This window comes from Sorex fumeus, unplaced genomic scaffold (assembly GCF_029834395.1).
Source record: "Sorex fumeus unplaced genomic scaffold, SorFum_2.1 ptg000041l, whole genome shotgun sequence".
Taxonomy (NCBI): Eukaryota; Metazoa; Chordata; class Mammalia; order Eulipotyphla; family Soricidae; genus Sorex; species Sorex fumeus.
The window spans coordinates 9250543-9261842 of NW_026606098.1; the positions used below are offsets into that span (position 1 = coordinate 9250543).

At 62.2% G+C, this 11300-nt stretch overlaps 1 protein-coding gene across 2 annotated transcripts; it reads left to right on the plus strand.

Moving 5' to 3' along the window:
- Window positions 1-1467: 1467 nt before the first annotated feature.
- HOOK2 (hook microtubule tethering protein 2) lies at window positions 1468-10168 on the plus strand. 2 transcript variants are annotated; one of them, XM_056119347.1, is made up of 21 exons: window positions 1468-1622; window positions 2076-2161; window positions 2235-2307; window positions 3104-3154; window positions 3236-3368; window positions 3460-3527; window positions 4175-4237; window positions 4457-4537; window positions 4623-4924; window positions 5811-6012; window positions 6426-6536; window positions 6666-6753; window positions 6857-6926; window positions 7323-7460; window positions 7540-7627; window positions 7809-7843; window positions 8980-9062; window positions 9172-9272; window positions 9371-9481; window positions 9565-9636; window positions 9707-10168. In XM_056119347.1, exons 1-21 carry the CDS (start codon window positions 1578-1580, stop codon window positions 9854-9856), a joined length of 2151 nt encoding a protein of 716 aa, XP_055975322.1. In that variant the 5' UTR covers window positions 1468-1577; the 3' UTR covers window positions 9857-10168. The 2 variants fall into 2 exon arrangements, with proteins under 2 accessions (XP_055975322.1, XP_055975323.1); XM_056119348.1 differs by lacking the exons at window positions 9371-9481; window positions 9565-9636; window positions 9707-10168 and having other exon boundaries at window positions 7540-7724; window positions 9172-9277.
- The last annotated feature ends 1132 nt before the right edge of the window (window positions 10169-11300 follow it).

Below are 11300 nucleotides of genomic sequence, written 5' to 3' on the forward strand. Positions count from 1 at the left end.
CAGGATCCCTGCAGCCTTGGCCAACACAGGGAGCCCCCAACCCACATACTCGTCGGCCAACCACTGGGCAAGCAAAGCCGCTCTTGGCAGGCTGGACCCCCCCATCCTGGCACAGACGGACTTCCGGCTCCCCTTCCAGCGCCTCTCTGGTCAAGGGGGGGCCATTTCCCCTCTGGTTGTGGGCAAGGGGTGCCGGAAGACGGCCGGGTCCGGAAGCTCGGCACGGCTGGCCCTTGTCCCCTTCCTCCCAGCTCCCCGCCCCCCCCAGCTCCGGGGAGAGGTAGAGGCTGAAAACAACCCGGGAAAGGGATGTGGGGGTGTAGATGAGTCTCCAAGGTCCCCGAGAGCGTGTGGCGGCGCGTCTGAGTGGGCTGTCACCCGGTGTCCGGTGTCCGCGACAGAGTGACCTTGTCTGTGTCTGGCCCCTTGCAGCAAGGGGCTGGCTACCGTCCTGCGGGGCGCAGTGCCCCTCCCCAGGGCCTGGCCCACCCCCAAAGCCGAGGCCGCCCCTCCCCGGGGGTACAGCTAATAACCTCTAATTACGGCTCATTACCTCGCCCGCCCCGCGGGGGAGGGGCTGCCGCAGACTCGGGGCTTCACTGGGCGCCCCTTAAAAGCCGCTCCACCCAGAACCTGTTTCCTCGCGGGCGCGCGGGGAGCGCAAAGGGCCCTGGTCCCCGCGGGTCGTGGGAGGGCGACGACAGCCGCCCTAGACGTTGCGGTCGCTGAGCTCAGGGACCGCATGACTGCAGGCACCGAGCAATGGGGCTGCGTTGTTGGGGTTCCACCGGGCCGGATTTGGGGGTGGGCACAGCCTTGTTCCCCAAAGCCCGCGTTTCTGCAGCTGCGCGCCCCCCGCAGACGCTGAAGCAGGAGGGCCCGGGGCGAGGGTGTTGGGGGACGCACTGGCGCAGGGCTGCTCAGGGGAGGACGGCGCCAGGCGGGGGCGCAGGTCTGTGTGTCACCCGGCGCGCTGGTTACCTGCCTGGCCCTTTTGGCACTCAGGGACTTAGGGCCAAACCATGTCCTTCTCTCTACCCCGGGGTGGGGGACAAGACTCCCAAATCAGCTCGCCCCAGAGGCTCCCCCTGAGCCCACAGAACTCCTGGGCGCCCCCCGAGCGCGGAATCGGTTCCAGCGCCGAAGTGCTGCTTAGAGCCGAGCATTTCATTACGGGGAAGGGAAGGGACAGGAACGCGCCCGTAAACAGGGTGCGGCAGCTCCGCCTCGGCCGCGGAGGAACAATCGTGAGTCTCCGCTACCCCCCACTCCCCCGCGAAGAGCTGGGGAAGGCCGAGGGCAGCGGCCGCGCGGGCGGCGCAAGGCTGGCCCACACTGCCCCCTCGTGGCAGGGCGGGCCCCGCCATTTGCCCGGATTCAAGATGGAGCGGCTGGAGGCCGACGCGGGCGCTGGAGGGAGGTCACGTGCTCGGGGCGGGGCCTGCGCCGAGGGGGCGGGGCGGGGCGGCGCTCTAGGCCGAGCGGGAGGTCGGGGCTGCGAGCGCTCGCTGGTGGCAGATCTGGAGGCGGCTGCGGTGCGGGGGCTCCGTGGCTGGGATCGAATCCGATCGGGAGCCATGAGCGTGGACAAGGTCGAGCTGTGCGGGTCTCTGCTCACCTGGGTAGGTCGGGGGCGGGGCCGGGGACAGGTGTGCGCCCGCTTGTCTCTCCCTGACTTGGTCCACTCCTCAGTCCGGGGGCTGGGAGCAGGAAGGGCTCAGCGGCCAGCAGGTCCGTTGGACTCTGGCCCGGGCACCCGACCCCATCACGTGGCAGGTCTGCGTGGAATGAACAGGTGAGGCCCCGCCCCTCCATGACCGGGTCACGTGGGGATGAGGGCACAGGTGAGCTGGTCCGTCACGTGGTCCCCTTGGGGGCCCAGGGGACGCGAAGTTCCGCGTTTGCCCGCCGTACCTGGTTGGGCAGAGGTGAGGCGAGGCCACGCCCCCTCCGCGCTCAGGTAAGCAGAGGCCACAGCCCGCGGAGCTGCCGGGCCGCCCAGCGAGACTGTTGATGGCCAAAGTGTTGCTGATTACCCCGCACCTTGACAGCCTGTGGTCCTTTCCTCTCTCCAGTTGCAAACGTTCCACGTCCCACCCCCCTGTACCAGTCCCCAAGACCTGAGCAGTGGCCTGGCCGTAGCCCATGTTCTGAATCAGATGTGAGTGGGGCCGTGGGGGCGTGGGGTCCCCTAGTGCTGCCCAGGGACTCATACCAGCTTCTCCCTCTCCCAGAGACCCTTCCTGGTTCCACGAGGCTTGGCTGCAGGACATTTCCGATGACCCAGGTTCCAACTGGAGGTTGAAGGTGACAGGTGGACTCCTGGCTGGGGACAGAGATGGCCAGAGGGTCACACGTGTCCTGGGTGATGGAGAGAAAGACCTGGACAGGGAGAGGGGCAGATATCTGGGGACCAGCCAGTGTGTACCTTCCATTCATCACCGGAGGCTACCGTGGCATAGCTGGCCCTCTCACAGCTGACACTTGGGGACACAAACACCAGCAGTGACTTCTGGGGGCAGTGAGCCCTTGTAGAGGAAGCAGGTGGGGTGCAGAGAGCAAGCGCTTGGGTGCCCGCTGAGTGGTAGCTGGGTAGGCACCTGGACCAGCCCCAGCGAAAGCCCTGGGGTGGACATCAGCTTGGAAAGATCCAGGAATGGCCTGGAGTGTTCGGTGCACGGGTGCAGCGAGGTGGATGAGGTCATCAGGGGCTGGCAGGCCTGGCTGGGCCGACGGTTCTATTTTAGGTGTCCTCCAGAGTGAAGGAAGGATTTTTACAGAGCCAGGGCAGAGGCTTCCCTCTGGCTGCTCCAGCAAAATGGAGCATGAAGGGAGCTGTGGCCAGGACCCCCAGGAAGAGATGATGGTGCCGAGGGGGCCAGGGGTGGAGGTGCAAAGGGACTGTGTTCTGCAGACAGGGGGATGGACAGGTGGGCAGGCAGCACAGGCGGGGACCCCAGGCGAGGGGACACCCAGAGAGTGGAGCCGAGCAGGATGGAGGAGGGATACAGAGGGACAAGTCTGGGCGGCCAGGGTGGGATCTATCCTGGCCCCTTCTGGGGGGCTCTGGGGCGCTGGACACAGCTGCCCATTCACTCCCCAGGTCCGCAAACTGACGACCATCCTACAGAGCCTGGTGCGCTACTCCCAGGAAGTGAGTGCAGGGATTTTGGGGGTGGCCTGGGCCACAGGGGGGTCTGTGAGCCCTGACACCCCTCTTCCCATTCTTACTCAGGTCCTGGGCCATCCTATTTCTGAGCAACACTGGCCAGATGTGAAGCTCATTGGAGAGTTCTCAGACCCTGAGGAGCTGGGCAAGCTGCTTCAGCTGGTGCTGGGCTGTGCTGTCAGCTGCGAGAAAAAGCAGGGTATGGGGGGGGTGGGGGCTCAGGGGTCCCCAGGGGAGCACACCGTCCTCCATCTCCCCCTGGCACTCAGTGGCTGGCACCTTGTTCCCAGAGCACATTCAGAGGATCATGACGCTGGAGGAGTCTGTCCAGCAGGTGGTGATGGAGGCCATCCAGGAGGTAAGGCCCGTGTGTCCATTGGCATCTCCCAGCCTTGATCCCCAGCCCGCCAGTTCCAAGAATGCCCGGGCAAAGCTCAACGGGCAGAACAGAGAACAGACTCCTAGTGCCTGATGCACGCTTTTTTTTTTCTTTTTGGGTCACACCCGGCGATGCAGAGGGGTTACTCCTGCCTCTGCACTCAGGAATTACTCCTGGCCTGGCAGTGCTCGGGGGACCATATGGGATACTGGGAATTGAACCCGCCCAAACCATTCTTTGCTTTAAATTTTTTGGCTTTTTGGGTCATACCTAGCAATGCTCCGGGGTTACTCCTGGCATTGCACTCAGAAATCACTCCTGGCAGTGCTCAGGGAACCATAAGGGATGCTGGGAATTGAACCCGGGTCGGCTGCATGCAAAGCAAATGCCCTACCCGTTGTACTAACGCTCCAGCTCCAGAAGCCCTGCTTTGACCCCAGGCACCCCACAGTTCTCCCCAAGCACTGTCAGGGGCAAACACCTCCACCCCAGCAAGCACTGTCAGGTGTGAGCCCCAAACCCCCAAACCGAGGGCAGCACCTCTGCCGCGTTGGGCAGAGGGTTTGCGGTCAAAGAAGCATCAACTGCCTGGGCTCAGCGCTCCTCGGTCTCTTGCTTCCCTCTAGTTCCTGACCAAGGACCCCCCTGAGGGCCTGTCCTCAGAAACATACGGCAACTTCGATAGCCAGGTAAAGAGTGGGGGGACCCCGGCCAGGACCCCGCCAGGAGGAGGTCCCCCTCCTCACACCATTCTCCGGGGCCTGGCCTGTTCCTCGTGTCAGTTACCCTGGGAAAGCCAGCTGGCCTCCCAGCCTCCTCTCCTAGATCCTGCGGATCTCTTGACCGCCTCCTTTGCGCCCCATCCCCTTCCTGGGTCCCTGACTTCTCTGCTCCTGTACCCCGCTTAGTCCCGCAAGTACTACTTCCTGAGCGAGGATGGAGATGAAGGGGACGAGCTCCGGCAGCGCTGTCTGGACCTGGAGCGGCAGGTGCGGGCGGGGCCGCCTCGGGTGGGGGTGGGGGTCGCCTCCGGAGCCCCTCCCCCCAGCGACCCCCTGTCCCCCCACCCCGCAGCTGGAGCTCCTGGCGGAAGAGAAGCAGAACCTGGCGCAGGAGAACGCGGTGCTGCGGGAGCGCTGGGGCCGGCCGCAGGGCGACGGGCCCGCGGGTCTCACGGCCAAGAAGCTGCTGCTCCTGCAGACGCAGATGGAGCAGCTGCAGGAGGAGAACTTCCGGCTGGAGAACAGCCGCGAGGACGAGCATGCGCGCTGCGCGGAGCTGCAGCGGGAGGTGGCGGAGCTGCAGCAGCGCAACCAGGCGCTCGCCAGTCTGGCCCACGAGGCACAGGCGCTGCAGGACGAGATGGCCGAGCTCCGGTGAGGGCCCGCGGGGCGGCTCCCACCTGGACACTCGGCATGCCACTCCCAGGCCTCGTGGCCCTCCCTGTGACCCCAGGACACTCTCCCGCCCCTCCACGTCCTGCCGTGTCCCCAGCACCCTTGGTGCCTTCCAGGCCTCCACCATGCAGTAATGTAGCCTGCCACCCATGGCCCCCCCATTAGGTGCCAGCAGACCTTCTTCTTCCTCTTTTTTTTTTTTTTTTTGGTCTTTTGGGCCATACCCGGCAGTGCTCAGGGGTTACTTCTGGCTCCGCACTCAGGAATCACTCCTGGCAGTGCTCTAGGGACCCTAGCGATGCTGGAGATCGAACACAGGTCAGCCGGGTGCAAGGCAAACGCCCTCTCCGCTGTCCTGTCGCTCCAGTCCCCTTGTACCTTCTTACCACCCACCCCCCTTAACCTTCTTGCACCTTCTACCACCTCACAGGGCTCCCCTGACACCCTTCTGGTGGTCAAGTGCCTAGAGAGCCCTGTCTGCACTTTCAAATTCCCATCACCCAAAGCCCCCCTCATCTCATTGCCCTTGGGGACTCCCCAGGATTTCTTAACCTCCTCCCTGTCCCTGTACCCCCAGTGTGTCCCCACTATCCCACTTTCAGATGAGATTGGGTGAGTTCAGGGTCGTATGGCCGAAGACTGTCCCACTTTCAAGGATCACTGATTATCAACTGATTCTTAGGGACTCCCTTTCTGCACCCTGAAAACTTCCAGCTGCACCGGACCCTGGTGGAGCCCTGTCCTTCGTGACCTCGACTTGAACCTAAAGGCCTCCAGGAGGGACACATTCCCCTCGCCTGGAGGTCTCACGCCCAAGTTTAGCTCAGACCCCAAACTCCTTGTCCCCACTTGCCCCCTCCCCCAGGCAGTCCTCGGAGCGTGCAGGGCAGCTGGAGGCCACACTGAGCAGTTGCCAGCGCCAGCTGGGAGAGCTAAGGGAGCTGCGGCGGCAGGTGCGGCAGCTGGAGGAGCGCAACTCAGACCACGCGGATCGCACGCAGCAGCTGGAGGAAGAGTTGCGGCGGGCCAGCTCCCTGCGAGCCCAGCTGGAAGCTCAGCGGAGGCAGGTGTGCAAAGGGCCTGGGGTGGGGCCCCAAGGAGTCCCTCTTTAGCACACAAGCCACACCCCTAGGTTTGATTCAAGTCACGCCCATACGCCCATTGTCTAAGCCCCACCCCTCAGGGTTTCTGTAGTGGAGACCCTCTGTCAGCCCCCACACAGAACACCCCCTCTTTGGGGCTGGAGCGATAGCACAGCGGGTAGGGCGTTTGCCTTGCACGCCACCGACCTAGGTTCGATTCCCAGCATCCCATATGGTCCCTCGAGCACCACCAGGAGTAATTCCTGAATGCAGAGCTAGGAGGAACCCCTGAGCATCGCCGGGTGTGAACAAAAAAGCAAAAAAAAAAGCAAAAAAAAAAGCAAAAAAAAACTCCCCTTCCGTTCCAATCCCGCCATCCTCACCCTCACCCCCTGCAGGTTCAGGAGCTGCAGAGTCAGCGACAGGAGGAGGCCATGAAGGCCGAGAAATGGCTGTTCGAGTGCCGAAATCTAGAAGAAAAGTATGAGTCGGTGACCAAGGAGAAGGAGGTGAAGCTGCGGGCCCATCGCCTAAGCCCTGCCCTGCCCATCCTGGGCTGCCTGGCTCTGCTCCCCTCCCCTCCACCATCAGACAAGGTCTGATCTTGTCTGAGCAGCACCTTTGCACCCTGTTTCCAGCGGCTGATGACAGAACGGGACTCACTGCGGGAGGCTAACGACGAGCTCCGCTGTGCTCAGTTGCAGAGCAGGGGACTGGCCCAGGCGGGTGAGCTGTGACCCCGATGGGGGACCCTGGGGCGTGCAGTCTCGCCCGGGCTGGCTTGGGGTACTGCGCAGAGTGACTGAAAGACTTTACCGACAATTTTCAGGACCTTCATTGGATTCCACCGTACCAGCCGCAGAAAATTTGGCAGCCGAGATTCTGCCTGCGGAGCTCAGGTACCCTGGACTGGCTCATCCTCCGGAGCCCTCCCTCCGCATAACCCCCCAGCCCCACCAGGCGCAGCTACATCGGGATCAAATTCGCCCGCATCGGTTCCCATACCCCAGAACACGGGCCGGCCCTGAGTACAGCCCCTAGGTCCTGGGCCGGGTGCAGAGAGTTTCTACTCAGTACCCCGAGTGAGTGGGATCAAGTGGGGTTTGCTGCCCTGTAGCCCCGCCCCCTACTTATATATCCTCCGTGACCCCGCCCACCGCCAGCTACGCCCTGCCCACTCTTCACCTTCCAAGCCCTCTCTCACCCGGCCCGGGGCCTTAATGCCTGGCCGGCCCTCTCCTTGCCCCCGGGAGCCCGGCAGACCTTTGGGGTGACCGGACCCTCCCGCTGCGCAGGGAGACGCTGCAGCGGCTTCAGCTGGAGAACAAGCGGCTGTGCCAGCAGGAGGCGGCGGACCGAGAGCGGCAGGAGGAGCTACAGCGCCACCTGGAGGAGGCCAACCGCGCGCGCCACCGGCTGGAGATACAGCACCGGTGCGGACTCCGCGGAGGCTGGGGGGCTGCGTCGGCAAAGAGGTGGGCGCGGGCACTGAGCGGCCCCCACACCTCGTAGGCTGAACCAGCAGCAGCTGTCGGAGCTGCGGGCCCAGGTGGAGGAGCTGCAGAAGGCCCCACAGGAGCAGGGGGCCAAGCCCGAGGACGTGAGTGCTAGCCTCCTCCCTGCCTCGCCCTCCCTCGCACCCCGCAGTAATCCCCCTCTCTCCCCCCACTGCTGCCCGGTGCTCTGGGAAGTCCACTGTAAGTATGGAGGCCCCGGGTGGCACCCCCTTACCGCTGGATCTCAGGGACCCCCATTCACTGCCTATCCCTTCTGCCCCCTAGCCCACCGTCCTGAAGAGGAAGCTAGACGAGCACCTGTGAGTCCTGCAGGGGCAGGGCTGGGGCAGAGGTGGGGGGGGCTGGGTTCTGTGTGGGTTGGGATGTTGCTTAGGAGAGGAACCCCACCAGTGGAAACATGCAGAGGACCAGGGATTCCTAAACTCTTCCCACTGGGCCCTCTTTGTTCCCTCAAAAATATGACCCGGCAAGTGTTGCCATAAACACCCCAGATCACCACAACTCAACTTGGGTGGTTGCATGTTCAGAAACCTCTGATATGCCAGATTGCTCAGGACTCCTTGTTTTGTTTTGTTTTTTACTTCTTGGGTCACACCCAGCGATGCTCCTGGCTCTGCACTCAGGAATTACTCCTGCCGGTGCTTGGGGAACCATATGGGATGCCGGGGATCAAACCCAGGTCGTCTGCATGCAAGGCAAACGCCCTACCCGCTGTGCTATTGTTCCAGCCCCACGGGAGCGCCAGTTTAGGAAGTTGGGTCTGGGGCCAGAGCAATAGGACAGTGGGGAGGGCTTTTGCCTTGCACTCAATCAACCTGGGTTTGATCCCTGGCACCCTATATAGTCCCCCAAGCCTGCCAAGAGTGAACCCTGAGTGCAGAGCTTTACTGGGTGTGACTCAAAAGCAAACAAACCAACCAAAAAGCTGGGCCAGGGGCTGGATCTATCTGGTACAGTGGGTAGGACGCTTTCCTTGCATGTGGGTAACCTGGGTTCAATCCAGCCTCCAAACCCTGCCAGGAGTGAGCACAGAGCCAGGAGTCAGCACTGAGCACAGAGCCAGGAGTAAGTGCTGAGCACAGAGCCAGGGATAAGTTCTGAGCAACACTGGGTATGATCAAATAAAACAAAGAATCTGGGCCACGGGTAGGAGGAGTCTAGTTTTTTTTCTGGTTTTGTGTGGCCACATCTGACAGTGCTCAGGAACCACTCCCAGCTCTGTGCTCAGGGCTTGCTCACTGCTTGGGCGATCAAGCCCCCAGATCTCCTGCATGCAAAGCATGCTCTCTGCCTGCTGAGCTGTTCTCCCCGCCCCAGTGGGCACAGACTGAGGTCTTGGAGCACTACTCCATGGCTAGGGTGCATGCAGGCCCCTGGGGGTACAGGAGAAGCGCCCGGGAGGGGGAGGTGAGCCCGCTGTGTTCCTCGCCTGCAGGCAGCAACTACATCAGGAGGATGTGGAACTGCAGCAGAAGCGGGAGTACCTGGAGGATCTGGAGACGCCCTCAGATAGCAACAGTGAGCACAGAGCAGGAGGGATGGGGGGCGGATGGGAGGGCACCGCCCCCCAGCCTGACGTGGCCCTGAGCGGGGGCAAGGACTCGTCTTCCCCCTCTGTCCCCCGCAGGCAGGCGCATCGAGGAGCTCCAGCAAAGCCTTCGGAAGAAGGACGCTGACCTGCGCGCCATGGAGGAGCGCTACCGCCGTTACGTGGACAAGGCGCGCACGGTGAGGCCGCCGGGGCCGCCCCTTCCGCCCGAACCGCCGCGCCCCAGCCCCCCCACCCCGAGGTCACCGTGGCTGGCGGGGGTTGCCCCCACCTCTAGGTCATGCAGACAATAGAACCCAAGCAGCAGGCCCCCCAGGGGACGTCCCGGGACCTCCACAGCTTGAGGACAGAGCTGCGTGAGCGGATAGCCCGCATCCAAAATCTGGAGGTGAGGGTCACCCCGTAGCTTTTGGGGCCGCCCTACCCGCACCCCACCTCTGCGCAGGCCCCTGATTCTTGCCTCCCGTGTAGATGAACTTTGAAAAGAGCCGGAGTCAGCGGGAGCAGGAGGAAAAACTGCTCATCAGCGCCTGGTATAACATGGTGAGTGTTGGTCGGAGGAGCAGGGCACCCCCTAGAGCCCCCCTGATGCCCACCCTGCCCCTCTTTCCAGGGCGTTGCACTGCAGCAGCGAGCAGGTGAGGCGCGTGCCCCTGCGCATGCCCAGTCCTTCCTAGCGCAGCAGCGACTGGCCACCAACGCCCGCCGTGGACTCCTGGGACGCCAGGTGACCTTCAACACACGACCCCTGGAAAAACACTGAGGGGCCTCTGGATCCTGCCATCCTCCCGGCCAGTCAGGCCCGGATCCACCCTGAGCCCCCCTCCCGAGCACCCAGAATTCTTTTGGGGCTGGGAGGGGCTCCTGCCCCCAGCTGACGTGGTGACTTCTGACCCGAGTGCCGCTAGGTGGGACAAAGGGGGTCAGGGCCGGCTGGAGGTAGGTATGACGGACTGGCCGGTCCCCGCAGCAATGTGATTTTGACGTGGTCGTGTCTAGAAGACTGTAAGGACTTTCCGCTGCCACAGCCGTGAGGGCGAGGAGGTGGCTTAGAGGCGCAGCCACTACTTGGAAATAAAAGACAAAACACCAGAGCTGATATGCTCTTACCAGCACGTGTGACCGTTAGCGTGCACTTGGGGTGTGGACGGCAGAGGCTTCCTGGGAGAAAGCCTCTTCCGGCCACTTGGTGCTGACCTGTCCAGAGTCAGGCGCTGCAGGAAGGGAACATGGGTGTGGAAGGAGGGACTTTTTATTTTTTTTGGCCATACCCAGCGATGTGCAGAGGTTACTCCAGGGTCTGCACTCAGGAATTATTCCTGGTGGAGCTCAGGGGACCATATGGGATGCTGGGAATCGAACCTGGGTCAGCCACGTGCAAGGCAAACACCCTACCCGCTGTGCTATCGTTCCAGCCCTTCCACATCTTAATTTGTCTCTTAGCTGCAGACTCCTGAGTTTAGACCAGTCAGTATCCCCTCCCTGACCCCTGGACCAGATAGCCGGCTGCTGGACACAGGATAATGTGTCTATAGTGAGTTCCCTCTATTTTTCAAGATGTTTTCTGGTGTCGCAGGAACCAAGTCCCATCCCCTGTGCACCCCCAAGACTGCACGGGAAGCAGGAGTTCCCCCCTGGGAGCATCTCCCTCACCATCCCTGGCCTGTTCTCTAGAGCTACCACTGTGGGTCCAGAGACAGCACAAAAGGCTGGAACCCAGGTCTTGCATACAAGAGGCCCAGGTTTGATTGCCAGCACCTCATGGTCCCTTGAGCACTTAGCCAGGAGTATCCCCTGGACACCTGTAGGTGGGTCTTCCCACCCCTCCCCCAAACAAAATATAAACCATGGGGTTGAGGAAGAATCTCAAAGGTAAAGGTGGGGACCAGAATGATACTGCAGTGAGAAAGACTCCGGCCTTGCTCTCCGCCAGCTTGGGTTCAATCTCCAGCATGCCATAAGATCCCTCAAAAGCAAAAAAACGGGGGGTGGGGGTTGCTGGAGCACAGGCTTAGTATGCAGGAGCCTCAGGTAAGGTCCCTAGCTCCATCTTGTCCTCGAACATCAGAAGCTTACTTCTCCTGAGCAGCAAAGCGTGTGGCACCCAGACAGAAGTAATGGATAGACTTATCATCAAGTAAACAGGAAGATGCTTCTTCCTTAGCACAGTGCCAGAGACAAGGCACTTGATATCAAAGTAAAAAAAA

What these genes read in the sequence shown, in the direction of transcription:
- HOOK2 (XM_056119347.1), top strand. Translation starts at nt 1,578, where the DNA reads ATGAGCGTGGACAAGGTCGAGCTGTGCGGGTCTCTGCTCACCTGG. An exon ending in GTTCCAACTGGAGGTTGAAG is followed by an intron (nt 2,308 to 3,103) that starts GTGACAGGTGGA and finishes TTCACTCCCCAG; the next exon opens with GTCCGCAAACTGACGACCAT. An exon ending in ACGTGGACAAGGCGCGCACG is followed by an intron (nt 9,273 to 9,370) that starts GTGAGGCCGCCG and finishes CCCCACCTCTAG; the next exon opens with GTCATGCAGACAATAGAACC.